Source organism: Strigops habroptila, chromosome Z, assembly GCF_004027225.2.
Source record: "Strigops habroptila isolate Jane chromosome Z, bStrHab1.2.pri, whole genome shotgun sequence".
NCBI classification, from domain to species: Eukaryota; Metazoa; Chordata; class Aves; order Psittaciformes; family Psittacidae; genus Strigops; species Strigops habroptila.
In genome coordinates, this window is record NC_044302.2 from 63,444,540 (window position 1) to 63,466,719 (window position 22,180).

Consider the following 22,180-nt stretch of genomic DNA (forward strand, 5'->3'; position numbering starts at 1 on the left):
CTGAGGGAGACTCTCTACGGAACCACTTATTAGAGCAGCAAGATGAAAGACATGCATACAGACGGATTTTAAAGGTCTCATTTTGTGAGTCTTACTGCTGCAGTGCATAGTTCCATTGCGGAGGGGTAGGTTGGAGACACTGGGTCCTAATCTCCCCTGGGCTCAATATTTTGCCTGGACATGGAGGAATGTAAATTGAACACATGCTTGGTCCTGTGCAGTTTGATACAACTGTCAAGGAGAAGAGAGTGAAGTTACACAGCAGGTAAAAAGTCATTGCAGGATGTGGGTAAAAAGTGCATTATGCACCAAGTCTGAGTAGTGAGTGAGTGGTAAGGAAAATACATCTGAGAGTTCCCTTTCTCCTCTCTCTTCTGGTTGTGTTTGCATTCACCAAGGAACTGCTAGCTTTTAACAAAGATCCCTGGCTTTTGTCATCTGTGAAGGAGCTTGTCTTCACCATATTGGCAACCCCCCCGTGCCATTCCCTAAAAATGGAAACAAAGTGCAGCTTTTCTGTATTTGCACGGCCCCTTATACTGCTTCAGGCTGCATCTACCCACTAAGCAAGTAATTGCCAGAAATTGTATGTTTGTGATTCTGTGTCATCAGGCTTTTCCTATCATTTTGTGACTACCCCTCTTTTGCTTTCCTGTGATTTTGAAGAGAAGCCCTCTTTTGCTAACTCCTGAATGACGGCTATACATTAAATGCTATGGACATTTGGAGGAGGAGGATTTTGAGGAAAAAAAATTGTGTGGCATGCTGCAAAATGAATCATAGAATCATAGAATGGTTTGGGTTGGAAAGGACTTTAAGATCATCTAGTTCCAACTCCCCTGACACAGGCAGGGACACCTTCCACTAGACCAGGTTGCTCAAAGCCCCCCATCCATGGCCATCCCTGGTCTTGAACACTGCCAGGGATGGGGCATCCACAGCTTCTCTGAGCAACCTGTTCCGCTGCCTTGCCACCCTCACAGTAGAGCACTTCTTCCTAATATCTAATCTAAATCTTTCCTGCTTAAGTTTGAGCCCATTACCCATTGTCATATCACTGCAGACCCTGATGAAGCGTCCCTGTTCAATACCCGTGTAGGCCCCCTTCAGATACTGGAAGGCTGCTGGAAATGAAGCTGCATGTTACATTTTTAATGAGAGATTTCAGGCTATAGCACTGTGCATTCATCAGTTTCTCCACCGACTGCTAAATATCCTTCTGTTACTCCCACAAACAAGTGTGGAAAGTTGTCTGCTTCTTTACTCCAAGGAACCCTCTCTTTGCATTGATTTGCTCTCACAATTGCTCTGTGTCAGGCCTTGAGGTCTGCTTTGTGAGACTCTCCTTTCTGCGGCAATGCCACATGTCATTACTATTAATGAAATACAGTTTAGTATAAAGGCCATTCAGTCAATGGCACTATTCATTTGGAAGAAGTTTAACATTAGCATTTCTGTGCTTGATACTGTGGAGTGCCAGGCTTCCTGATCCTGATTAGCAAAGCATTTAAATTTACACACGAAGATCTCTATCAGTGCTCCCTTTGATTTCAGTAGAGCCAGTCACACATTTAAACTTCCAGAAGATGCTAAAATGATTACCAGGTGGGGAGTGAGACCACTCCGTTTCTGGGCTTAATGAATGGGTCAAATTAATCTTTGTTAAAAAAGCAGCCCTTGCCCCCCTGATTAAAAAGAGAAGTCACAATCCTTGCTCACATATCGGTGGGGAATCAGACCAAGTGAGAGCAAGTGTACAGCAGATAGAAAACATAGAGGCAAGTTTATGGTAACATAATCATCCCAACTGGAAACTCTTAAGAGGTTTTCTTTTTCTTTTAAATCACTGTTTTTGTAGAAGAACCTTAGTCTACTTATAATCAAGTCTTAAAGCCAGGCAGCCATTCAAGTCTTATAGCTGGTAATTTGAGGTCTTCATGTGAATGTGTTTTCCTAAATGCTAATTTATTGGGGGGGGGGGGGAGATAAGTATTATAAGAAGGCTGTTTCCTATGGGTTTTCTCATGAAGCGCAGACAAAAATAGGGCTGAAATCTAAACTGAAATTGCCAGGCATGGATTCCAAATTGTAGGTTTCTTTGTAAGCAAAACGATCCAAATTCAGACTAGCCTGAAAACACAGATTCTTCATCTGTACTGGATATTGCCACTTATATCAATTAAAAACAAATGTGCGAGAAGAATTTGACTTCTGATAGAGCCTTGGTGATTTCCCTTCATCCTCTGTGCATGTGAAAAAAACATGCATATCTTTGGACTAGCACATGCCAGCAAATAAATGCTCTGCATGCTAACTCTTGTGAACTAACTGAATGTCTGTATGCAAGTGGATATTTTATGCACTCACATTTTGTGTAGTGGCAGATCAAGTATTTGGCAGGCACATTAGGTGCTTATTTTAAAATATTTATTCCTGTGTTTATTTTTCTTTTATATGCTCCTGCAGTAACAAGTTACTCGTGCTTAACCAGTGATTTTGTGTATTTCTCCAAGAGACTAAAACCAGACACATTAGATATAAAGAGAAGGCAAAGAGGCAAAAAAGATTCCATTCCCTAAAAAGGGAAAGAAAATGCAGCTTTTCTGTATTTACACAACCCCTTATACTGCTTGGGGCTGCATCTGGCCCCTAAGTAAGTAGCAATCATTTATCTTACATCTGTTAAACAAAAATGTACAGTACAAATGGGTTGCTCTGCAGTGTCTGCAGGTGAGAGAGGCAGTGGATGCAGGGGGATGCTGCAACATGCAATGCCCAAGGAATCAGGTGGTGTCAGATGCTGCTGGCATCTTCCCGGAGGTGCATGAGAGAGGACTTTGGGAACCTCGTAGACCAGATCCGTATCTGTTCTTTGCCTCAGAGGGTGGTGACTGTCCATGCAGATGATTTTTGTCACATTGGAGAGAATGCTTTTGAAAAGGCAATAGGGGACCTCCTAGGAAGCAACCCCAGGGTGGCTTGGTAGAGTTGGAGGGTTCAGGCAGGATTTGGGATGGGAGGGTGTGTCTCAAGGGCAAGCAATATATTTAACATCGGTCGGACTGCTGATGTGTCCAAGTTATGCAAATGTTTACATACGTATGGAAACAGACAGGCTCTGAGGTCAAGTGAAATGAGATTAAAGAAGAAATACATGGTCTGGGGAGTCTAACGAGGATAAGTGTGATGTTCTGCTGCATTAAGGACTGACTGAACACAGTCCCTGACAGCTCTTAGGACTCCTGCTTGCAGCCTGGCGGCTGAGAATTAGTATCAGGAATGGGATTTGTCTGATCTGCATTGCATTCCGGGTTTCTGTGACTCCTGCATCGTGTTTTACTCTGCTGATCTTGGTTTTGATGTGTTAGTAAAGTCACCAGGGCCAGGCTAATGTTTCACTGTGATTTATTTACTTTTGCCTCCTTTTTCTACATGTTGTTTCTTTGGCATTTCTTGGCTGCCTTGTGCATTTTTAGCTTGTCATCACATCTTTTCTTTTGTTTTTATAAAGAAGGCTATGCTTTATGCCCTGCTCCTAAAATATCCCCACAGAGAGTAATTTTAAAATAATCCCATTGAGACTGCTGATATGTTTAAATGTAGCTTTACATTTAGCATTTTACAAATCAGCAGACACGTTAATTTTAGTACTTAAGAGTGTCCTTCTAGTTTTCTTCTTTGAAAACAGAAATGCTGTAGGAGTTTTTGGCTGCAATGTCTTTTTTATGTGTTGTTTTAAAATCTAAATTATAAAAATGGAATTTAAAAGTTTTGATCTGTAAAACAACTGAATATTCCTGCAGCATATTCCTGCTTGTGTAAATTATCTTGTCAATCAAATCATCTGTCTAAAGATACCAGGTTTGGAGAGCAACACTTACTTAATAATCTACTTTACACTGGTATACCATCTTTCTGTGAAGATTTCCAGTAATTTTAGGATTGCAATTAAAAATGCTTCACACTCATGAAGTGATGTTTATGGGGCTACAATGGGATATCAAAAGGTTAAATGACTTGCTTAACAAATGAGTAGCAGTCTCAATCTCCTGACCTAACCCCAGAACGACCATTCCTTTATAAATAAGTACTGCTGTCCAGGGATGCAAAAGCAAAGCCTCTGACATTTACTATTCTGATGTGTGTCTGTTCCCAGGACATTACATTTCTGTGGATACATCTTACGAGGGTGAGAAAGCAGTGCTGTCCAGCCCTGAGCTGTACTCTGAGGAGTGGAGCTGTGTCAGACTGATTTATCAGATAGCAATGACTTCAGAGGCTTCACCTGATCCTGCCAGGCTCAACCTGTACCTGCGTCAGGAAGGAGAGAGCTTTGATCGTTTGCTGTGGTCAGCCAAGGAGCCTTCAGATAGCTGGCTCATAGCTAGCTTGGATTTAATTAACAGCACAAAGAAGTACAAGGTAAGCCTGGTTTTAGAAGGTACCACAGGCTTTCTGGTGCACATGTTGGGGTGTACGAACTGCTTCTCAGACATTTCCACCCTGGGCTCTGTTCTGGTCTTTCACTTCTACTGTTGGCAGCACATGAGCCAGTCAACTCGTCTGTCCCTAGAACCAGTGAGCAGAGCTGGCATGAGTCAGGCGGTGGGTGCCATTCCCAGTGAGTGTGTGGCGTGTCTCATGGGAAATCACAGCCAGCTGAGCCATGCAGTGAGGATGCCTCACCTCATAGCAGACCTGTGAACCTCCTGGCATCCTGTAGCAGATACAGGATCTCCCGCATCTTGGTCTGCAGCTGCACTTACTCGTTCCTGTCCTCTGTGCGCTTCTGGGAGGATTCAGAAGCTGAGAGGACAGTATTTCTGCCTCAAACCCATCATATCACATCTCTCACAATAATGTCCTGTATAGCCACACCTGACAAATCTGGAGTCCTATACTCTTATGTGAAGTGTGGGGTGTTTTGCCCTTGTCTCCTTGTCCTTCACGGGGCCTTCTGTCCTCAAGGAAAGGCACTGACTCCATCTTTAATGCTTTCTGCCAAGCTTTTCCAGCAAAAGCACCTCTCCTGACTTCAGGGATGGTGAGGCCCCCACTATATTTAATTTGTTCTCCTGTTTATCCCATTTAAATGCCCAGGGTGATAATGGAAATACCAAATCCCTAAATTTACAGTTTGGTTTGTGTTGTGCAGATTGTACTGGAAGGTGAAATGGGACAAGATAAATCTGCCAGTATAGCAGTTTTTGAAATTAAAATAACTCCTGGATATTGTATTGGTAAGTACTGTCTGTTCAGCTCCCATATTATTTGCATAAGAAAAAAAAAAAAAAAAAGCCTTGTTGGCAGTTTTAAAACTGAATTAAAGGCCTAAGTTTAGGAAAAAGGCAATGGCTTTTTCCTTACTGAAAAGCAGGCTGCCATATTCGATATAGTCATTTTTTAAGCTAAGGTTGAACACACTAATATGGGGTTTTATTCACCCATCTCTGTGATATATATAGACCTTTCACATATAAGAATTCATTCGAAAGCTATTTATTGCTCGACCAGGAACAAGTGTTACATTTTCACAAAACTAGACTGATGCAAATATTAGGCATAACAGCTGTGACATTATTTTTGCTGTCTGCCTGCTTGTGCTTCCTTACAGTGGCATCCTGCAGGCTGCAGAGTGAAAACTATGTTGATAATTACACTTATTGCTATTTCCTCATGACATCTGCCAAAAAACACTAATGAAGTTCAGTGTCTAGGAGGCTGGGAGACCTTTGCATTTCTAGGGAGCTCTGGCGGACTCCAGCCAAATTGTCACAATTCTTCGGGTCTGTGAAGGAAACAAAGCAGTCTCATTCCCGCTACTAGTCCTGCTTTGTTTCTAGCCATCCGTGATTTGCAAGTGGAAGTTCTGCTCGCACTATTTAATACTATGAAGTAGTATATTTGGTTCTAAATTACAGCAGTCCTATATTGCCAGATAGTGAAAAGTTAGATCAGACTAACAGGGTGGAGATGAGAATTTTGTCTAATACTGATAAAAATTTGTTGGCAAAGGTTTCTTCCATTTATTATAAGCTGTTCAATGCTGTGTCCAGTTCTGTAAATATAGGTGTTATTTGCCCTGCCATGTGTAAAGTGAGGCCAGTGCTTAGCAATAGTCTCTCTTCCAATTTCTGTAATGAAAATGTGTGCATTTAGCTGGTGATGTCTGTAATTGCAGAATGTGACTTTGAAGAAAATCATCTTTGTGGCTTTGTGAACCGCTGGAACCCCAATGTCAACTGGTTTGTTGGTGGAGGGAACATTCGTAATTCTCAGTCTATCCTGCCCAAAGACCACACACTTAACAGTGAACTGGGTAAGCAACAAATGTAGAACAGAGTATAGTGGAAAATTTGAGTCTATGATCCATGTATGACTCTTACACTTCAAATTATTATGTGAAGTCTTTCTTTTCTCCTGGCATGGGGGGTCGAGGGTAAGAATGACTTATGTAAAAAAGGGGATTAGAAGAAGATGGGGGGAATTTGCAGAAGTTTACACAAACTTTCCTGTAAGCTTTATAATAAGGTTGCTACGCCCTTTGCTAGGCTTCAGAATTACTTAAATAAGGATAAAATTTTGGATGGAGTGGGGGGAAATTCTCTTTCTGTGGATTCTAAAAGTACAGCCCACAGTAAGTTTTAAGATCTTGCACCACTGCTCTGTACATCTGGAAGGGCTTTTCTTTCCAGTGGCTTTGGGAAAGTTGACTAGGAAAGCTAAGGTATTGAAACATGTTTGAAGAATCTAGAGTTAAATTGCATGGTTTATGGGTTTTGTTTCTTTCATTCAAGTGTGGTGCTGTTAATACAGCCCATTGCAGGCAGAATGTTGTAAAGACTTGGAGGATTTTCAGCACTTGCCCCATATGAAATACTTGTCCCGGGCACCTTTTTGAGAGGAAAACATAGTCATAGAGAAGGTTTGGGGGTAATCTTAGCCTTTGATGTAGTGCTGCATGAAGAACCACAGCAGGTGACACTCAGGAGATCTGGCTGCTGCAGCACGCTGTGCGTCCAGGACAACGTGACATCCTTGTTCAGAGAATCGCGTCATGAAGAGCAGGGCTGATTCTCTTTCCTTAACTCATGCCGCTGTGCCTTTTTATTTATTTCACAATTGTGTGAGTTGAGTACAGAGTGTCAGTCTGGCCCAGTATCACCCTGCAGCACCTAGATGCTGGTAAAATTTTGATGGAAGCTTAATTCACCACAACTTCAACAGCAGACAGCGGCTCTACCTATTAAATAAAGTACTTTATGTGATAAGAAACACTGACAAATGAGAAGGATCTGTTTTCTTGTAGCCACAGTGTTTATTTTTCGCACCAAACCTGACTATGCTATTTTCACACTGCTGACTATGGACTGATAAAAGCCCAAGAAGCCAGTAGTCACAGAAGAGCCTTATTTTTGTAAGACTTGTGCTATGAAGGTACATCAGCAAGGGACATCAGAATTGAGCTACAAAATGTGGTAAAGCTACAGAGCAAAAGCGAAGCCCAGAACTTCTCAGGCAAGTCCCACTGAAATGTCACCAGTCCCATGGCAGTGGGCAGGGTGGAGGAGACCCACAGCCGAGCAAGCCCTTTCTCTTTCTCCCACTGGAATGAAGCAAGAAATGACATCTCTAGGTTTGAGAACACTATTAGCTAATTAACGTAGTGGTGTAGATACAAACCTAATGGCACAGTTCGCAGTGTCCATGTTGAAGTGCCCTGTCAGTGTGACGCTTGTGAAGAACCGTTTTTCCATTCATCAGCTGGTACTGTTTGATGCTGTGTTTCTAGGGGTGTAGAAGAAGAAAAACTACAGATGCACGGTATATCCATGCACATGGATATGTCCCATTTAAATTGAGATAGCTCTCCGAAATCAAAGTCTGAGAAGCTGTACCCTTTCAAAATCCTGCAAGTCATATTGGCTGTTGAGGAGGAGGGAGTCTACTCATCTGTAATGCATTTTTCTGTTTAACATCTCCCAAAAGTCTTTTTTAAGGATTTTACCAAAAAACCCCAGTCTATTCAGTAAAGATAAAACAATTAGAAGCCAAATCCTAGATAGACCAAGCAGAATTATACAAGCAGTGAAATGCAGAAAATAAAGGTTATTTGCCAAATCCTTTGATATATATTAAATGAACTGCTGAGTAAAACGTGAGGAAACACATGGTTTGTGGTCTTGTTCGTTCACTTGGGCTGCCTCAGTCTAAGCTGCACTTGGAAAAAGACTAAATACTATACTGAGATGTTGGGAGGCCGGGAATTTACTCAGTTGTAACACATTTTTCCCTTTTTGAATGGCTCCCAAAATGCAGAGGGTTTATTACTTCCTTTAATATAAATGACTCAAATAAAGACTTAAGAAGAGCTAAGACTGACTGGTTTTGCTCATGGTATCTTAGCCAAACAATTTTGGGTTTTACACAGGAGAAATCAACCATTGCTGGCCAGGTTGTAGAAGTACATGTCTAGTTCTTGCTTATCTCCCGATACTTCTTGTTAGTGGTGTCCTTTAAAGTGTCCTTATAGCAAGTTTCTTTTATACTTTTAGGTCACTACATGTATGTGGACTCCATTTACGTCAAACATTTTCAGGAAGTGGCCCAGCTAATCTCACCAAAGACCACGGCCCCAATGTCCGGCTGCTTGTCTTTCTATTATCAGCTTAAGCAGGAGAGTAGCATTGTGTTTACCATTTACTTGAGAGACACAACTGGCTTTTATGAAGAGATCTGGAAAACAGACAGTGCACTGAGTGCGGACTGGGTGCTAGCTGAAGTTGACTTCAATGCGCCATACCCCATGGAGGTAAAGTAGTCATTCCTGTACAATCCAGCTACAGCTTCCGAGTTGCATCAAACAGTGCTGACTCAGACTAAATCAGGGACATGGTGGTGGCTGCCCAGTATCTGAGAGATGGTTATAACGATGCGAGTGATCCGTTCTTTCCTTTGTCCACTGCATAAGGGTCAAGGAGGAATCACTTTCCATATGGGCACTTGATTTTCAGTGGATGAAGTCAGGTGGTAAAGTGCTTGAACAGAATAGCTCGGGAGGTTGTAGAGTCCTACTAATATGAGGTCTTTCAGTTCCTACTACATAATGTCACGTAACCAGTGCCCTAATAGTAGTCATTAGATGTGAAAGCCGACTTTCTGAGGCTCCTTTGATTAATTCCAAGAGTATCAGAAAGAAATTTAATTTTTTTCTTCCCTCTGTTTACTAAAAGCCCCCAAACCTTAGAAGATTGGAATAAACATTTACATATATATGTATAAATATATATATACACCTACACATATATATGCCTAAAAATCTGTGGGTACTATATATATACACACATATATATACTGTATATTTATATATGTAAAATATAAATTCTTATATCTAATGCACATGTAAATATCTTAGAAGACTGCAATAACAGTGTATATGTATTATCTATACACATATATACTTACACATTTATAAATATATATACAATATATATATGTAATTTATACGTACATAATCTCTCCCAATAAATATACTTCTAAAACTAGGATTACAACTAAACTGGCTTTCATTATACTTGCTTTAACTCCACATAAGCTATTTGTTAATTCATGGTAAGCCTGCAGATTTTCAGAAATTATTAGGGGTAAAGCTAATTTTCACTAGATGTTAAATAGTCCTTTTATATTCTGTAAAGACAGTGACTCCAAATTATATGGGAAGGAGATTAGATCTGATAAGGTCTCATAATACTGAATGGTAAGTGAATTATGTATTGAGTAAATATAAAGTAACATGCAAGGGGAAAAACAGTCCTAGCACTATAGTTGGAAATTAATTAATGATCGCTTAGAGCTTGACATTACTGTGGTTAGCTCTGTGAAAATATCCTCTCAGTTCTTAGTGGCATGCATAAAACCATCTGAAATGTTGGAAACTATCTGTACTGAAATAAAGAGCAAACAGTGGATGTCATACCACTGACTGAATGCACAGAGTTCAGCAGAGATGCAACTCCAACCCTCTCAATTAAAAAAGAATATCTTAGAAATACAAGAGGAATATAGGGATAATCGAAAGTATGGAGAAGTTACATTAATAAATAACAGTTTTCAGGCTGTAAAAATTACTTTAGTAGAATGTGGTAGAGGTTCATAAAAGTAATTAATAATACAGAAAAGATTAACTGTTCCCTTTTTCTCATAATTTATGTTGCTGTTCCAAATTCTTAATTACCAGGTAACAGTTTTAAAATAAACCAAAGTGCGGATTTTTTCCTACATTGCATAACTGTAAAACTCATTTTCACAGCATACTATGGATACCATTAATCTGATCCGTTCAAATACTGATTAGACAAATTCATGGAAAAGAAAGAGTCCATGTGGAATGCAATGTGAGGGAAGAACTGAAAACTTGTCATTGTCTTCAGTTCTTCCTGTACGTGACCTCTGCTGGAAACATAGATGGGCCTTTATTCTGCTCAAGGAATTTTTATGTAATCCAACACAGTCAATATTTTACAGGTCACTTTACAGAAGTAAGATTGAACCTTGCATATACTCTCTTCAGTTGCTTCAAGAGGGTTTTTCTCTTTGTTTCATGAGGCTAAAGGATATCATCGAGGATTCTTTCACAGCTCTCCTTTTTTGGCTCCCATCCCTAGGCAAGACATCACAAGCATTTTTACTGAACAGGATCTCACTCTGGAAGCATTTATTACTATATCCTTGTTTTGTCTCTGGGGTTGCCATGAGATTCGGGCCTTTTCTAATGCTTTCCTGTAACTCAGAAATTTTAAGACACTTCCTCAAGAGTTATGGACTGTCCTCCACTTACTTGAGGAAATTAAGTCCCTTGGGAATGGCTAAGTACAAACGTTGTTTGACTTGGTAGCAGTGATATCTTTTCTAGCTTTTCTGGTTCTTAATTAAGTTTTTTAAAGCAAATCTTCCCTGCCAGCTCATGCCAAGGCATGGGTTTCAGTGTCTGAGGATGTTTAGAGAAAACAATAAAACTTGATATTTTAACAGCAGAAAAATCCACACAGTCTGGTTTTAGCTCATGATCCAGATAGATTCTAGATACAGTAATAATTGGGCAGCTTTGGAATACTAGTCATTACAGACTGGATGACCCTGAATACTAGCTTTGTATGGTATCATGACAGTAGCCTTACTGCATCTTTAAAACTGTTGCTTCATAAAGCAGCAGAGCTATGTTGCCCTTGATTTTTTCCTTGACCTTGAGTGCATAAAGATCTGGTGCCAGGGTCAGACTCTGATTTATATCCCTGATAAGTGATATAATTTTATTTGTGTCAATACCTCAGTACTCTCCGAGATGTCCTGGAGTCTGTCTGGGACATCTGATCAGAATTCTGTAATACAAAGACATGTACCAAAATTACTGTTGTGTATATGGTAGATGAATAACAAAAGATTGTCATTTCCAGCTAATATTTGAAGTTGCTTTCAATAGCGCCAAGGGAGGTTACGTTGCCCTTGATGACATTTCTTTCTCTCCGGTTTACTGCAGCAATCAGACAGGTATGACTTCTTATTGCTATTTACCTTCCTCGTTTTCCCCTTTTGCTTTGCCCCTCTGAACTATCTGTCAGTACTTGCAGTATTTGGTAGTCATGTGCAGATGGTACCTTCTCAACTGACCAGCACTATTGGGCTACTCTTCCTCCTGGTGACAAAACAGCAGATAAACACTGATGCCATTCATTTGATCCAGAAACCGGTCCTTAATGCTTCCTCTCCAAAGATCTTGCCTCAAGCATCTGCAACTGGAGCGCTGGACTGAATGCTGTATTTGCGTCACCCTGGCTTTTGAACAAATTACCACTTGCAGCCCTGTCACAGAAAGAGAGGGGGATTTTCCCAGGTGTGATGGTATGAGAAAGAAAATGTGCCATGCTTTTCATTATTGCCAATGTAGGGAATATCTTCTTCCATGCTGCATGCCCTGAGGTGTTTTTCAGAGCCAAAAAAGGAGCCTTGCCTGCCTGTCTTCACTTTTCCAGGAGGTATTATTTATCTCAGACAGTGGCATGTCTGTCAAGTTATTAGGTTTTCACAGCAGCAGAAGTCAGCTGAATCTATGTGATCTCTGCTGTAGCGACACTTGGGATGAAGGACTTTGTCATTTCTGAATACAGCCTCTTAAGTTGCTGTGTACTGGTTGCTTGTGTCTCACTGTAGCGCTGAGCAGTAGTCAAAAGTAGATTGTTAGTTTCCTACTGAGCCCATCCATTCTTTTGGTAACAAGTTTGAATTTTGGGTTAATATTTTGAAGCAGTCAAGGAAAAAAAGATTTGTTGCCTGTTTTTAACTTCTTGGAGTCTCTGCTACACTGTTGAAGTATCAATAGGAGGTAGATTCCAGTTACATTATTAATCCACAACTCCTGGCTGAGTACATGTATTTGTTTTATTAACTCCTTAATGCCTACTCTGTTTTTGCTTTGTTTTGCAACAAAAATAATGATTTATGTTTGTAGTATGCCAAGGATTGGAGCCCTTTGCTCATCTATGTTTTCCATTTTAATTTTCAGATAGCTTATATGTGCTGAGGAATGGAATAAATTTTATAGTATTTTCTGTCCCAATCCTGATTTAGTCACACTATTACAGCCCAAGTTCAGATCTACTCTGACTGGTAAATTTGATAGGGTCAGTTAGAGCTTTCCCTACTAACTCTGATTTTGATGTTTTGGGTTGGTTTTGGGTTTTTTGGGGTTGGCTTTTTCTTTTCTTTTTTTTTTTTTTTCCGTTTGAGAAATGAATGCCAATCATTTGCTTTATATTTTGTTGAAATACAACAAAGCTGGTCAATACTTCAGACTTATCTCCTATCTCCATCTTCAACTGTTTTGAGTAGAGATGTTAAAAAGCAAGAGATCATCATTCTTCTTGTTATAGCAGTTTATATAAAAGCATCAAGTTTTTTCCATATTCTTCTGGAAGTTTTGGTCAACAAAGGTCCCAGTGTCAGACAAATGGAGAGAAAAGGTACCAGAGTATTAAACTTGCTCACCAAAAGATGAATCAAAAGATGGGTTTAAAATGCTGCATGGACCTGGCAGGGCTCCAACTGTGTTTTCTTTAGCTAGGAAAGCAGTGGGGAAATGCCAGGGCTGCCTCCTTTTTCTCTGTAGGCAGAGGAAGACACATGGGTAGTGCTTAAATTTGTCTTATTTGAGGCTGAAAAGACCACAGGCATCTCTCCAAAGCCAAAATTTTGCTTCTCCTGAAGCTGATCAATCACCTGTGTCCCTGCCCTTGCCAGGAAGTCCCTCTTAGCCTCCATGCAGAAGCGTGGTGTGTGTGCTGGCATAGACTGATGCTTACAGGGTCCTGACTCCTGATGCAGCCAAAATGGCATGACTGTTTTGGGTTGTGCCGCTCCTTCCCCCAGCATCTGGTGCAAGTGACTGATGAGGCTTTTAAAGAAGTAGAAATGTTACCTAAAAGTACCCATTCGCCACAGGGATTTCTTCAGACTAAAGCACATCCTGACTCATGAATTCGCCATTGCAGATCAAGACGGAGCCATCAGCAGGGCTGGGAGGCTTCACTTAGCTTTTAGTCAACTTCACTACAAATGGTGCAGCTTTGTTTGCTGCAGTGCTAAAAATGTGAGGCATACTCCAGATGTCAGTAGCCATGAGATGGTACATGAAGCAAAATACTACAAACTTAAAACATGCATGTGCGCACTCATTATGCATTACTACAAAAGGGTCTTTTTTAAAAGAATATTGAATGTTGATGTCAGAAAGTTATCCCCTTGGAAACTGAAACGAATATGTGGCACCCATGCACACACATGAGCACAGTCACACTTATTTTGTCCAAAATATAGAGGCTGTGAAGGACATTTCCTCCCATGTCCAGCAAAAAATGTAAGAAAAAAACACTCACTTGCAATAGGAAATTGATAGTTTGATATCACTGTGACTGTGCACTCTCTGTGTGTAACATCTTTGCACATGCTAGTTCCCTGTAATGCAAAGAAAGATGAAACAGTATACTTTGGCATCCTTGTGCTTCAAATACCTATGGTTATAATAATGTGCTCTTCCTAACAGGACATATGTGTCTTAACTTTTAGGAACGCCTTTCAATCCTGCTGTAGCAGGCTGCAATTTTGAGAAAGGTCTGTGTAATTTTTACCAGGATCACAAAGATGGCCCAGGGTGGAGCAGAGTGAAAGTGAAGCGTAATCTGTATAGAGCAGGAGATCACACTACCGGGTTTGGTAAGTCAAAACTCATTTTCACTGGAAGACTCAAACTGGATATAAAGGTTAACCTGTTATATCATTGTTTGCTCTCTTAATTAATGTTAAGTGGTTAGATTGCCTCACTGCAACTCCCTGCAATTAAAAATCTGTGTACACCCCTCTGTCCTAGCTGGGCCTCTGGCTGTGTCTCCCCACACGTAAAGGGGGAAGGTCAACTACCGAAGAGTCCCGCAGGGCCATAGATCAGAGTATCTTCACCATACTAATCTGTAGTCACTGAAGGGATGATTCCATAAAAATATGCAAGCAGATACAATACTACCTTAATGCATTGCTTTTAATATAGAGGAATGGTGGGCTTTTAGCTCTTCCAGGCTTAGGACTGTTGGCATTTTTAAGGGAAAACTGAAATGTTGTGTAGTGAAGCCATGTAGTGAAAGGCCTGCTAGTAAGTTCTGAAACTCGCATATCTTTTTGTGTAGAGTATTCATGTTTCTTAATCAAATTTGCTGAAGTCTTACCTCTTTATACTTCATGCAGGGAATACTAGGCCTTGTGCCCTATCCTTCATTCTTTGGCCTTAGAGCGGTACCCCTGAAACAGACAGGTTTCCAGAGAGGCCAGAGAATTTTTCAGTGTAAATTTGAGAAGTGCTTATTTCTGGTAACTTAGCCATGTGCCAGTTTAGCTTGAAGTATCTGGGATGCTTTTAGAGAAATGCTTACTTCCTTTCAAACAGAGTGTGATAATCTGTTTCCTGCCAGTAGAAACTGTTTTTATAACCAAAGTCTGATGCAATAACGGAAGCTGCTTTGATAGCAAATCAGGTCTGCTAATTGTGTATTAGAAATATTCAATAATTGCACTGTCTTGCAGGCTATTACTTGTTGGCGAACACAAAGTTTACATCACAGCCTGGGTACATTGGACGTCTGTATGGCCCGACCCTGCCAGGAAACTTGCAGTTTTGTCTGCGTTTTTATTATGCCTTGTATGGGTTTTTCAAAATGAGTGGCACTCTTGCTGTTTATATCTTTGAGGAGAATCATGTTGTTCAAGAGAAAATCTGGTCCGTCTTGGACTCTCCAAAGGGAGTTTGGACTCAAGCTGAAATCTCCTTCAAAAAGCCTATGCCTTGCAAGGTAAGAGCTAACTCTTCAAATCTGCCAAATTCTGGATGGAGATTTTCCTTCCTTTCTCATCTGAGGGTTATTTGTTATCCGGCGATTAATCCTAAGTGAGCTATACCTGCAAAGTGAAATAGAGTTCCCCAGGCAATACAGTGGGGAGTAGAGTATTTCTTTGCAGCCTAGCTCCCATGGAAACTCTGATACAGGTTATCTTGATACCAGGAATGGAGCAGTGTTGCCCTGCTGTCCTCGACTGTAATCACAGTATTTGTGGAGATTTCACTAGAGCAGCTATAATGAAAACTAGTTGTGTCTTGGTTTCTCACGAGGCTCTCGGTTCACTCATTTTTGTTTGTTTGTTTCCTATGTGACTTGCATCACCATACTTGATTACAGATTTTAATTAATCTAAAAAGTCAGTATTGATAAGTTCTGGTCAAAATGGGGAACTGGTCCTACTTCTCTAAACTCTACCACTGGGTTAAAATATGGAATCAGAAATCTGTGTAAGTTAGAGCAATGGACTTGAAGGATTGAACATCTGGTTGGAGAGGTCACTTTGATATCTCACCAACTTGATAAAAACAACATAATATTTCATATCGCTTCATGAATAAGTCCTTAAGCTGCTGTTATTCCTCATCTGCACTCTTTTTACAAAAATTGACTTTTACACAAATTTGTGTAAGTGCTACTTCTGATTTCTGTAATAGGTTTTCACTATCTGTGAGTCATCTAAGGAGAACCAGATGGATCACTACATGGTAACACTGAGAGAAATCCATGTTTTTTTCCACTCCGGTAGTACTAATAATATATGACTGAAAGACTGTCTTATAACTCAAGTATTTCTAAATTACAGGCAAACATCTTAGGTGTTTTCCCCACTATAAAATAATTTTTGAAGTGGCAGTAGTTACTGAGTTTAACTTATCTTGGGGGGGAAAAAAAAAAGTGTTTTTCTTCCAACTAAATATACTATAAAAGAAAAAGATCATCAAAAAAAGGTGCCTAAGTGTGTTAAAAGGGAAGTTTATGCTGAAAATTCAAGTCCTAATTGCTGGCTAGTGTTTTCTCTCAGACATTTGATATCTTAATAATTTGATGGGATTTTTATGTACATTTTTAATGCATAAAACTTAATAGAATTTTTAATTCCCTTTCAACTGATACAGGAAAAAAAATAGATCTGCCCAGCACGTGCATGATAGAAAAGTTTCTCATAGTATCATCCCAAAATATTAATTGAAAATTTTTTTTTTTTTTTTTTTAATCATGAAAAGGTATTGGTTAAAAAGGCAAGCTTATAGCCTACTTTTGCCACTTCCTGTTTATGTATTTCTTTATTACTTCTAAAAAGGTTTGGTAGCTTGTGTAATGCAATACATTGTATGAGTAGTGATGATAGCTGAGCATGACTGTTAAAAATGGTTTATAGCCTTGGAGGTGGCAGTGTTTTTACCATTTGACGTTTACATGGAAAGTCTTTTCCAATATGAATTTATGAAGAACTATTTTTATGTTTCCTAGAAATTGGTACATCTAAAACACTTGTGAAGAAGTTTGCCTAGGATGGAAAGCTTTTCATGAATTGCAGCTTTCATGGCTGTAGTTACCAGTCTGTCCGTAGGCAGTAACAGATAGGGAACAGCACAGAAGACAATAAGGAAGTCAGGCAAATATCCTTGCTGCTTCTGAGCCCCAAGGATGAAAACTGGTATAGTTACAGGTTGTCTGATTGAAATATTCACAAGCAGGCTTGAATGAAGTTGCACAGCGGACCAGATTCTGGCTTTTCCTTGCAATCTCATGCCCAAATCTTCAACTTTTATACTTATTTTGTTTGTTTCTTCTTTTCCAAGCCAACAGAAAGAAATGAAGGAGCACTATATGGCATTGTATAAATACTTAGCTTAGTTCTCTGTAAATCTGTATCTGCCTAGCACCTAGTGAAATAGCTGATAAGGAACAGTCATTTCAATGGCCATCTTCAATGCAGACCAGAAGTGGAGGTGCATCAGAGCAGTTTTGCTTGACAGCAGGGAGACGTGGGAACCAGCAAGTCAGGGTTCAGGCTCTGGAGGGAGAGACAGTATGCAGAAGCATGAGAGAAACTAGCTCACTGAAACTTGGCTTCTCTTGTCCTCTTTCCTCCAACTTGTCCTTGTGTCTCTCGCCTCCTCACTGATACGCCGTTTTCTTGTCTATCGTGACCCACAGGCAGCAACACTCCCCTGCTCCCATTCCCCATCTTACTCCTGGCTCCTCAGCTCCAGACAGTCCAAGTTTTTTCTTTTTAATCCTGCCTACATTACAGTCTGTTTGCCCTGCTTAGCCCAGTTTGTACAAATTTTAGTTTTCCAAAAGCTAATGACTTGACAGAAAGCACAGTTCTGGCACAAAAACCAAACCCCGACACTTTTAATGCTCATACTCCAAAACCTAGGAGTGCCCAAGAATTTTTTAAATAGGGGCAAAATAAAACCTTTACCATTTCCGAGACTTGTTCTCGGAAATCATGGAACTGTTTTGGATTAAATCTTCCAAAACAAGCCTGAAGCAGGGACCCAGCATGGAAAGTCTGAGCTGAAATCATTGCACCTTGGCAATGTTATAAACAAGTTTAAAAAAGTCTTTTAATGGAGTGAGGTGATCTCAAAATCAGATAGAGCTACCACCTTCCCTCTAATGCAGATGTGATGGCTGATGCGCCTGTTGCATTGCTTTCTGAGATGCATCATGACTAGACTTGGATGATAAGATGTTGTAGGCGTGCACAGTAGTTTGGCTGATCAATTTCTTGGTTACCGGGTGTGACTTGTAGATTGGGTCAGTGCCTGTGGAAACAGTAAACAGTCTCCTGGCAGTCCTTAGTGGCTAGTAAAGTCAGCGAGGCAGCTGTTATGCTGTGTCGCCAGGGAGTCCTGAAGGTCGTTAATGATTTAGCAGTCAGGGGACAATTGTTCTAAAATACCTGGTTACCTATGTCCTTCATCTTTCTTCCACTGCAAATACTGCTCCCAAGGCTTTGAAAACAATATAAAATCAGTTTGATGTGTTTTAATTTTGTTAATAAATATGTTTGCATCCGGACAATAAAAAGGCTCAGATTTTCATCTCTTGGTTCCTGTAATGGTTTTTGAAAGTTCTTTTTGAATTAGCTAACTGCAGTCTGGCACAGATTGTTGGCTTGAGTTCTGTGAGCAGGAAACGTGAAGCTGGCCAACAGGCTTTAATACAACACTTTAAAAATACTATGTTGAAAAGGATGGGTGGGTATGATCCAGCTAAGCAAGTCATAAATGTTTTTATATATATATACATATGTATATATGTGTATATGTGTACATACTGCAAATACTGTAAGTTATATAATGCTAGTGAGAAGGCAGGAAATTTAAAATCCTGATTTCTCAATTTGTACTTGAGCCACTCTTAGTGTAAGTTCCTATGACTCTATACACATACAGTATTGTTTTTATACTCCGTAGTGCTCAGGGAATAAATGTGAGAAGGAAGAACTAAAAAAGAAAAGAAAAAAATTCCTAACATTTTTTTAAACAAATGAAACCCTTCATGCTTTATTGTGTATGCCTCTTAAAGGGCAGCATAAAAATTTAAGTCTGAAATATGTGGATTCTTTCGAGCTGATTGAATGTACTGAAACTGACCTTCTAATACGTATCAGGAGAACGTCAGAGCTAACTGAAAGAAAAATTCAGACATGGTTTATGTAACCTGGAGATGCTCACATGCACCATGGAGCAAGAACCTCCATCTTAACATTGTGTGTATGTGTATTTGTGTGTATATGCCACCATGGAAAGATAATTATTTTATGCAATTTCACATCAAAGTCTAAATGCCTAGATTAAAATGAAGGTTTGAGTGCAACGGGGTCTACTTATATCAGATATGTTCATTTCTGCTAGATTTGGTTCAGCATTCTGAAACTCAGGTTTTCAAAAGCAAACATCTCATGTTGTTTATCCATCCACGCAAGTTGTTGCAATGTTACATAGCGCTGTAGTACTGGAATACCTCTCACAGAGTTCAAAACCAGCTACCTTCACAGAGGTAGCTGGCATCATAACAGTCCACCCTACTTCCATCAGAGTGGTTGTGGCAGCATTTCTTGGGGTTTTATTCTTTCAGTCTACTTTTTCTTCCTGGTGGTTTTTTTTTTCTCCTCACTCTCTTTCCTTGAGTTCATCTGTTTGTTTCCACCCACCCTCTGTAGCTAATTTTAGTTGCAGTTGTGAGAAAGCAAAATCAAGTGACTGAGTGTTGCACTTCAATATTTACATGTTTTAAAACAACGAAAGGGAGGACTTTTTCAGAAATTACTAAGCACTGAAATCATTTGCTGTGGGATGCTGTGGAGGCCAATAGCATTCATACATTTAAGAAGGGATTAGGTAAATTCATGGAAAATGGACCTCACAGTGACTGTAAACACAGTGGTACTGAGTGACCTCCAGTTCAAATTCTTCAACTCTCTAGGAGGGGCTGAACATAATATAACAGCACAAATGGCTTTATGGTTGATTTGTTTCTTTACTGTTTTCCCTAAATCTCCATTTTCACCCCTCCACCTTCCTAGGGCTTGATATGAGGGTTTTCAGACCTTTGTTCTCATATCATCACTGTGATGATGCTCAATATTAAATTATCCCAGCATTTCTCTTTTCTGCTGAGAAATCTGTGTCTCCTGCTTGTCCACCAAAGTCATATGTAAGTAGCTAAAGTAATCTTGGACATATTATGAAGTCCTAGATCCCTGTAGTCAAGTCACTAGTATAAAGGACACAGTTATCTAGTCAGGCACCACATAGAGGAGAGCCGACATCCTAGTCCTCATCTCCTCCTCCTCTGGAAAAACCTCACTTGTCAAATAATGAAGCATTTTGGTACTGTTCTGATGCAACCCTTGTTGACTCATTCCACGATATGGTATGCAACCTGAAGAGGCTGGAATGAACTGCAGTTTTATAGTATGGCTCTTCTGCCCTTCCTTCTGTCACCTCTACACCAAGAAACTTCTTAAAGAACAGTCACTAGAAATGCCTGTTTAAAATAAGAACATTAGGGTCTGTAAATAGGATTAGTGCTTGCAAAATGTGAATCCCACTGTCTGTGGTGTTTGACATGGTTATGGAGACAACATACTAAAAACTGTAAAAATTATTCAGGCTAGAAAGTGTTGTCTAAGTGGCTTGCATCCTCACAGTAGCTAAACAAGATATCTTGCATTAAATATTTATTACATACCTCCTTTTGGTACCTGTGATGTGTAACTGACATTTCCTTTTTTTACTCCGTTCTGGGTACTTAATGTTGTGATATTACAATGCCACATCCTCAGTCTAAAGGCAAGAATCTTCCCCTCTTACAAACAGAGCCAAGGAAACTGTTTCACTCAAAAGAGGATAGACCCCATAATAGCAGATTTCTGGAAATCCAGGAGGGGCATGGGGGACAGCTGAGGATACCATTTCTGCACAGGCAGTATTCTCTACTAGATACTGCAATCCAGTGAACATAGATGTAGCATTAAAAGCCTCTTGACCTAGGTTGTTCTGTTAGCTTTATGTTTTTCTTTCATTGTCTGTTTCTGCAACCCATTTATTTGCCCTTGGACAGGAAAAATTTTAAAAAATATTTGTTCAAATGCCACAAGCTTATTACCAGTATTATCCAATTATTTATGTAGAAGCTTTCATAATCCACTATTTTCCTTCAGAAGCTTATTGTATTTACATGGCAAGAAATTGAACTTGCATGGTGAACGCCATTTTAAATCAATTAATTTTTAAATGACAGATGCTTGCAGACATTCTAATTTTGGCTTAATAGCTTACTTGCGTTCTTGATAAATGAGATTCTGACTGTTTAAGACAAAGAAAAACAAGCCATTTAAAATCTGTTTTAATTAAGCTTTTTAAAAGTAATTTGAGTTACACTGATAATGTTTATATTGAACAGCCCTGGGACAATCAGAATGGTTCTCCCATTCTCCTGTGCTGGCTTACACCCTTATACAGCTGTGTACTAGTGTGACTGACTGGAAAGCCAGGCTCGCTGTTTTGTGAAAACATCTTGACTGCTTCTTTGTGTCATGTCACACTTTTGTTTCTGGTGCTTTAATTACTTTTGTATTTCATAATACTGAGCTTTGCGTCCCTGTATAAAAGATACAACAGTTGATTCTTGCAAAAATCCACCTCAGACTCCACTGTAACTGCCTTTCTCCCTTAAGAAATTGAACCTAAATATGTGTATAAGCGACTGACTGAGTTTTGGGTCTACATTGATACACAATATCTAGTTTAAAACTAGTAATACTCACTAGGATGGAACCAGGTAAATTACTTTGCTGCAGAGGAACAGCTTGCTCTTAAGTCACCAGATTTGGCTGCTGTCACTGTTTTTCTTTTGTTTGGCTGGTCTGGCTCTCTAATTGAGCAAAAGCTATACTCCCTGGGATAAACAAGTAGGAAAGAAAATACACAGAACCCATAGGGGTCTAGAGGCATCTTCTTTTATCCTGTTCTCAATCCAGCTCCTTTTACAAGCTTCCCCATTAGTCCTTCCTTATACTGGAGTTACCCTACTGCATGTGCTACTCTTTCTTCTTCTCTAAAAGCAGGTAAACTTTATATGCATATGTTTTAATTCACATCTTCTTGTAGAGATGCAGAGTGCTAAGGATGGGAAGTCCCTTCTGCCTCACTCAGTGCCTGCAGCACAACCCAGCAACATGCCATAGGAGAAGTGAAACTCTGCTTTCTCTACCAGCT

General features: G+C 39.8%; 1 protein-coding gene across 2 annotated transcripts in view; it reads left to right on the top strand.

Moving 5' to 3' along the window:
* The window catches only part of MAMDC2 (MAM domain containing 2), a 57,885-nt gene that overhangs the window by 26,636 nt on the left and 9,069 nt on the right, over positions 1-22,180 (top strand). For both annotated transcript variants that reach the window (XR_003995084.2, XM_030512364.2), the window contains exons 3-9: positions 4,157-4,422; positions 5,156-5,240; positions 6,182-6,319; positions 8,556-8,812; positions 11,454-11,547; positions 14,119-14,265; positions 15,127-15,392. Coding sequence is in view for 1 of the 2 variants with exons in the window: in XM_030512364.2 (XP_030368224.1) it covers positions 4,157-4,422; positions 5,156-5,240; positions 6,182-6,319; positions 8,556-8,812; positions 11,454-11,547; positions 14,119-14,265; positions 15,127-15,392 (1,253 nt within the window). In the remaining variant the exon portion in view is untranslated. The remainder of the gene's footprint in view (positions 1-4,156; positions 4,423-5,155; positions 5,241-6,181; positions 6,320-8,555; positions 8,813-11,453; positions 11,548-14,118; positions 14,266-15,126; positions 15,393-22,180) is intronic.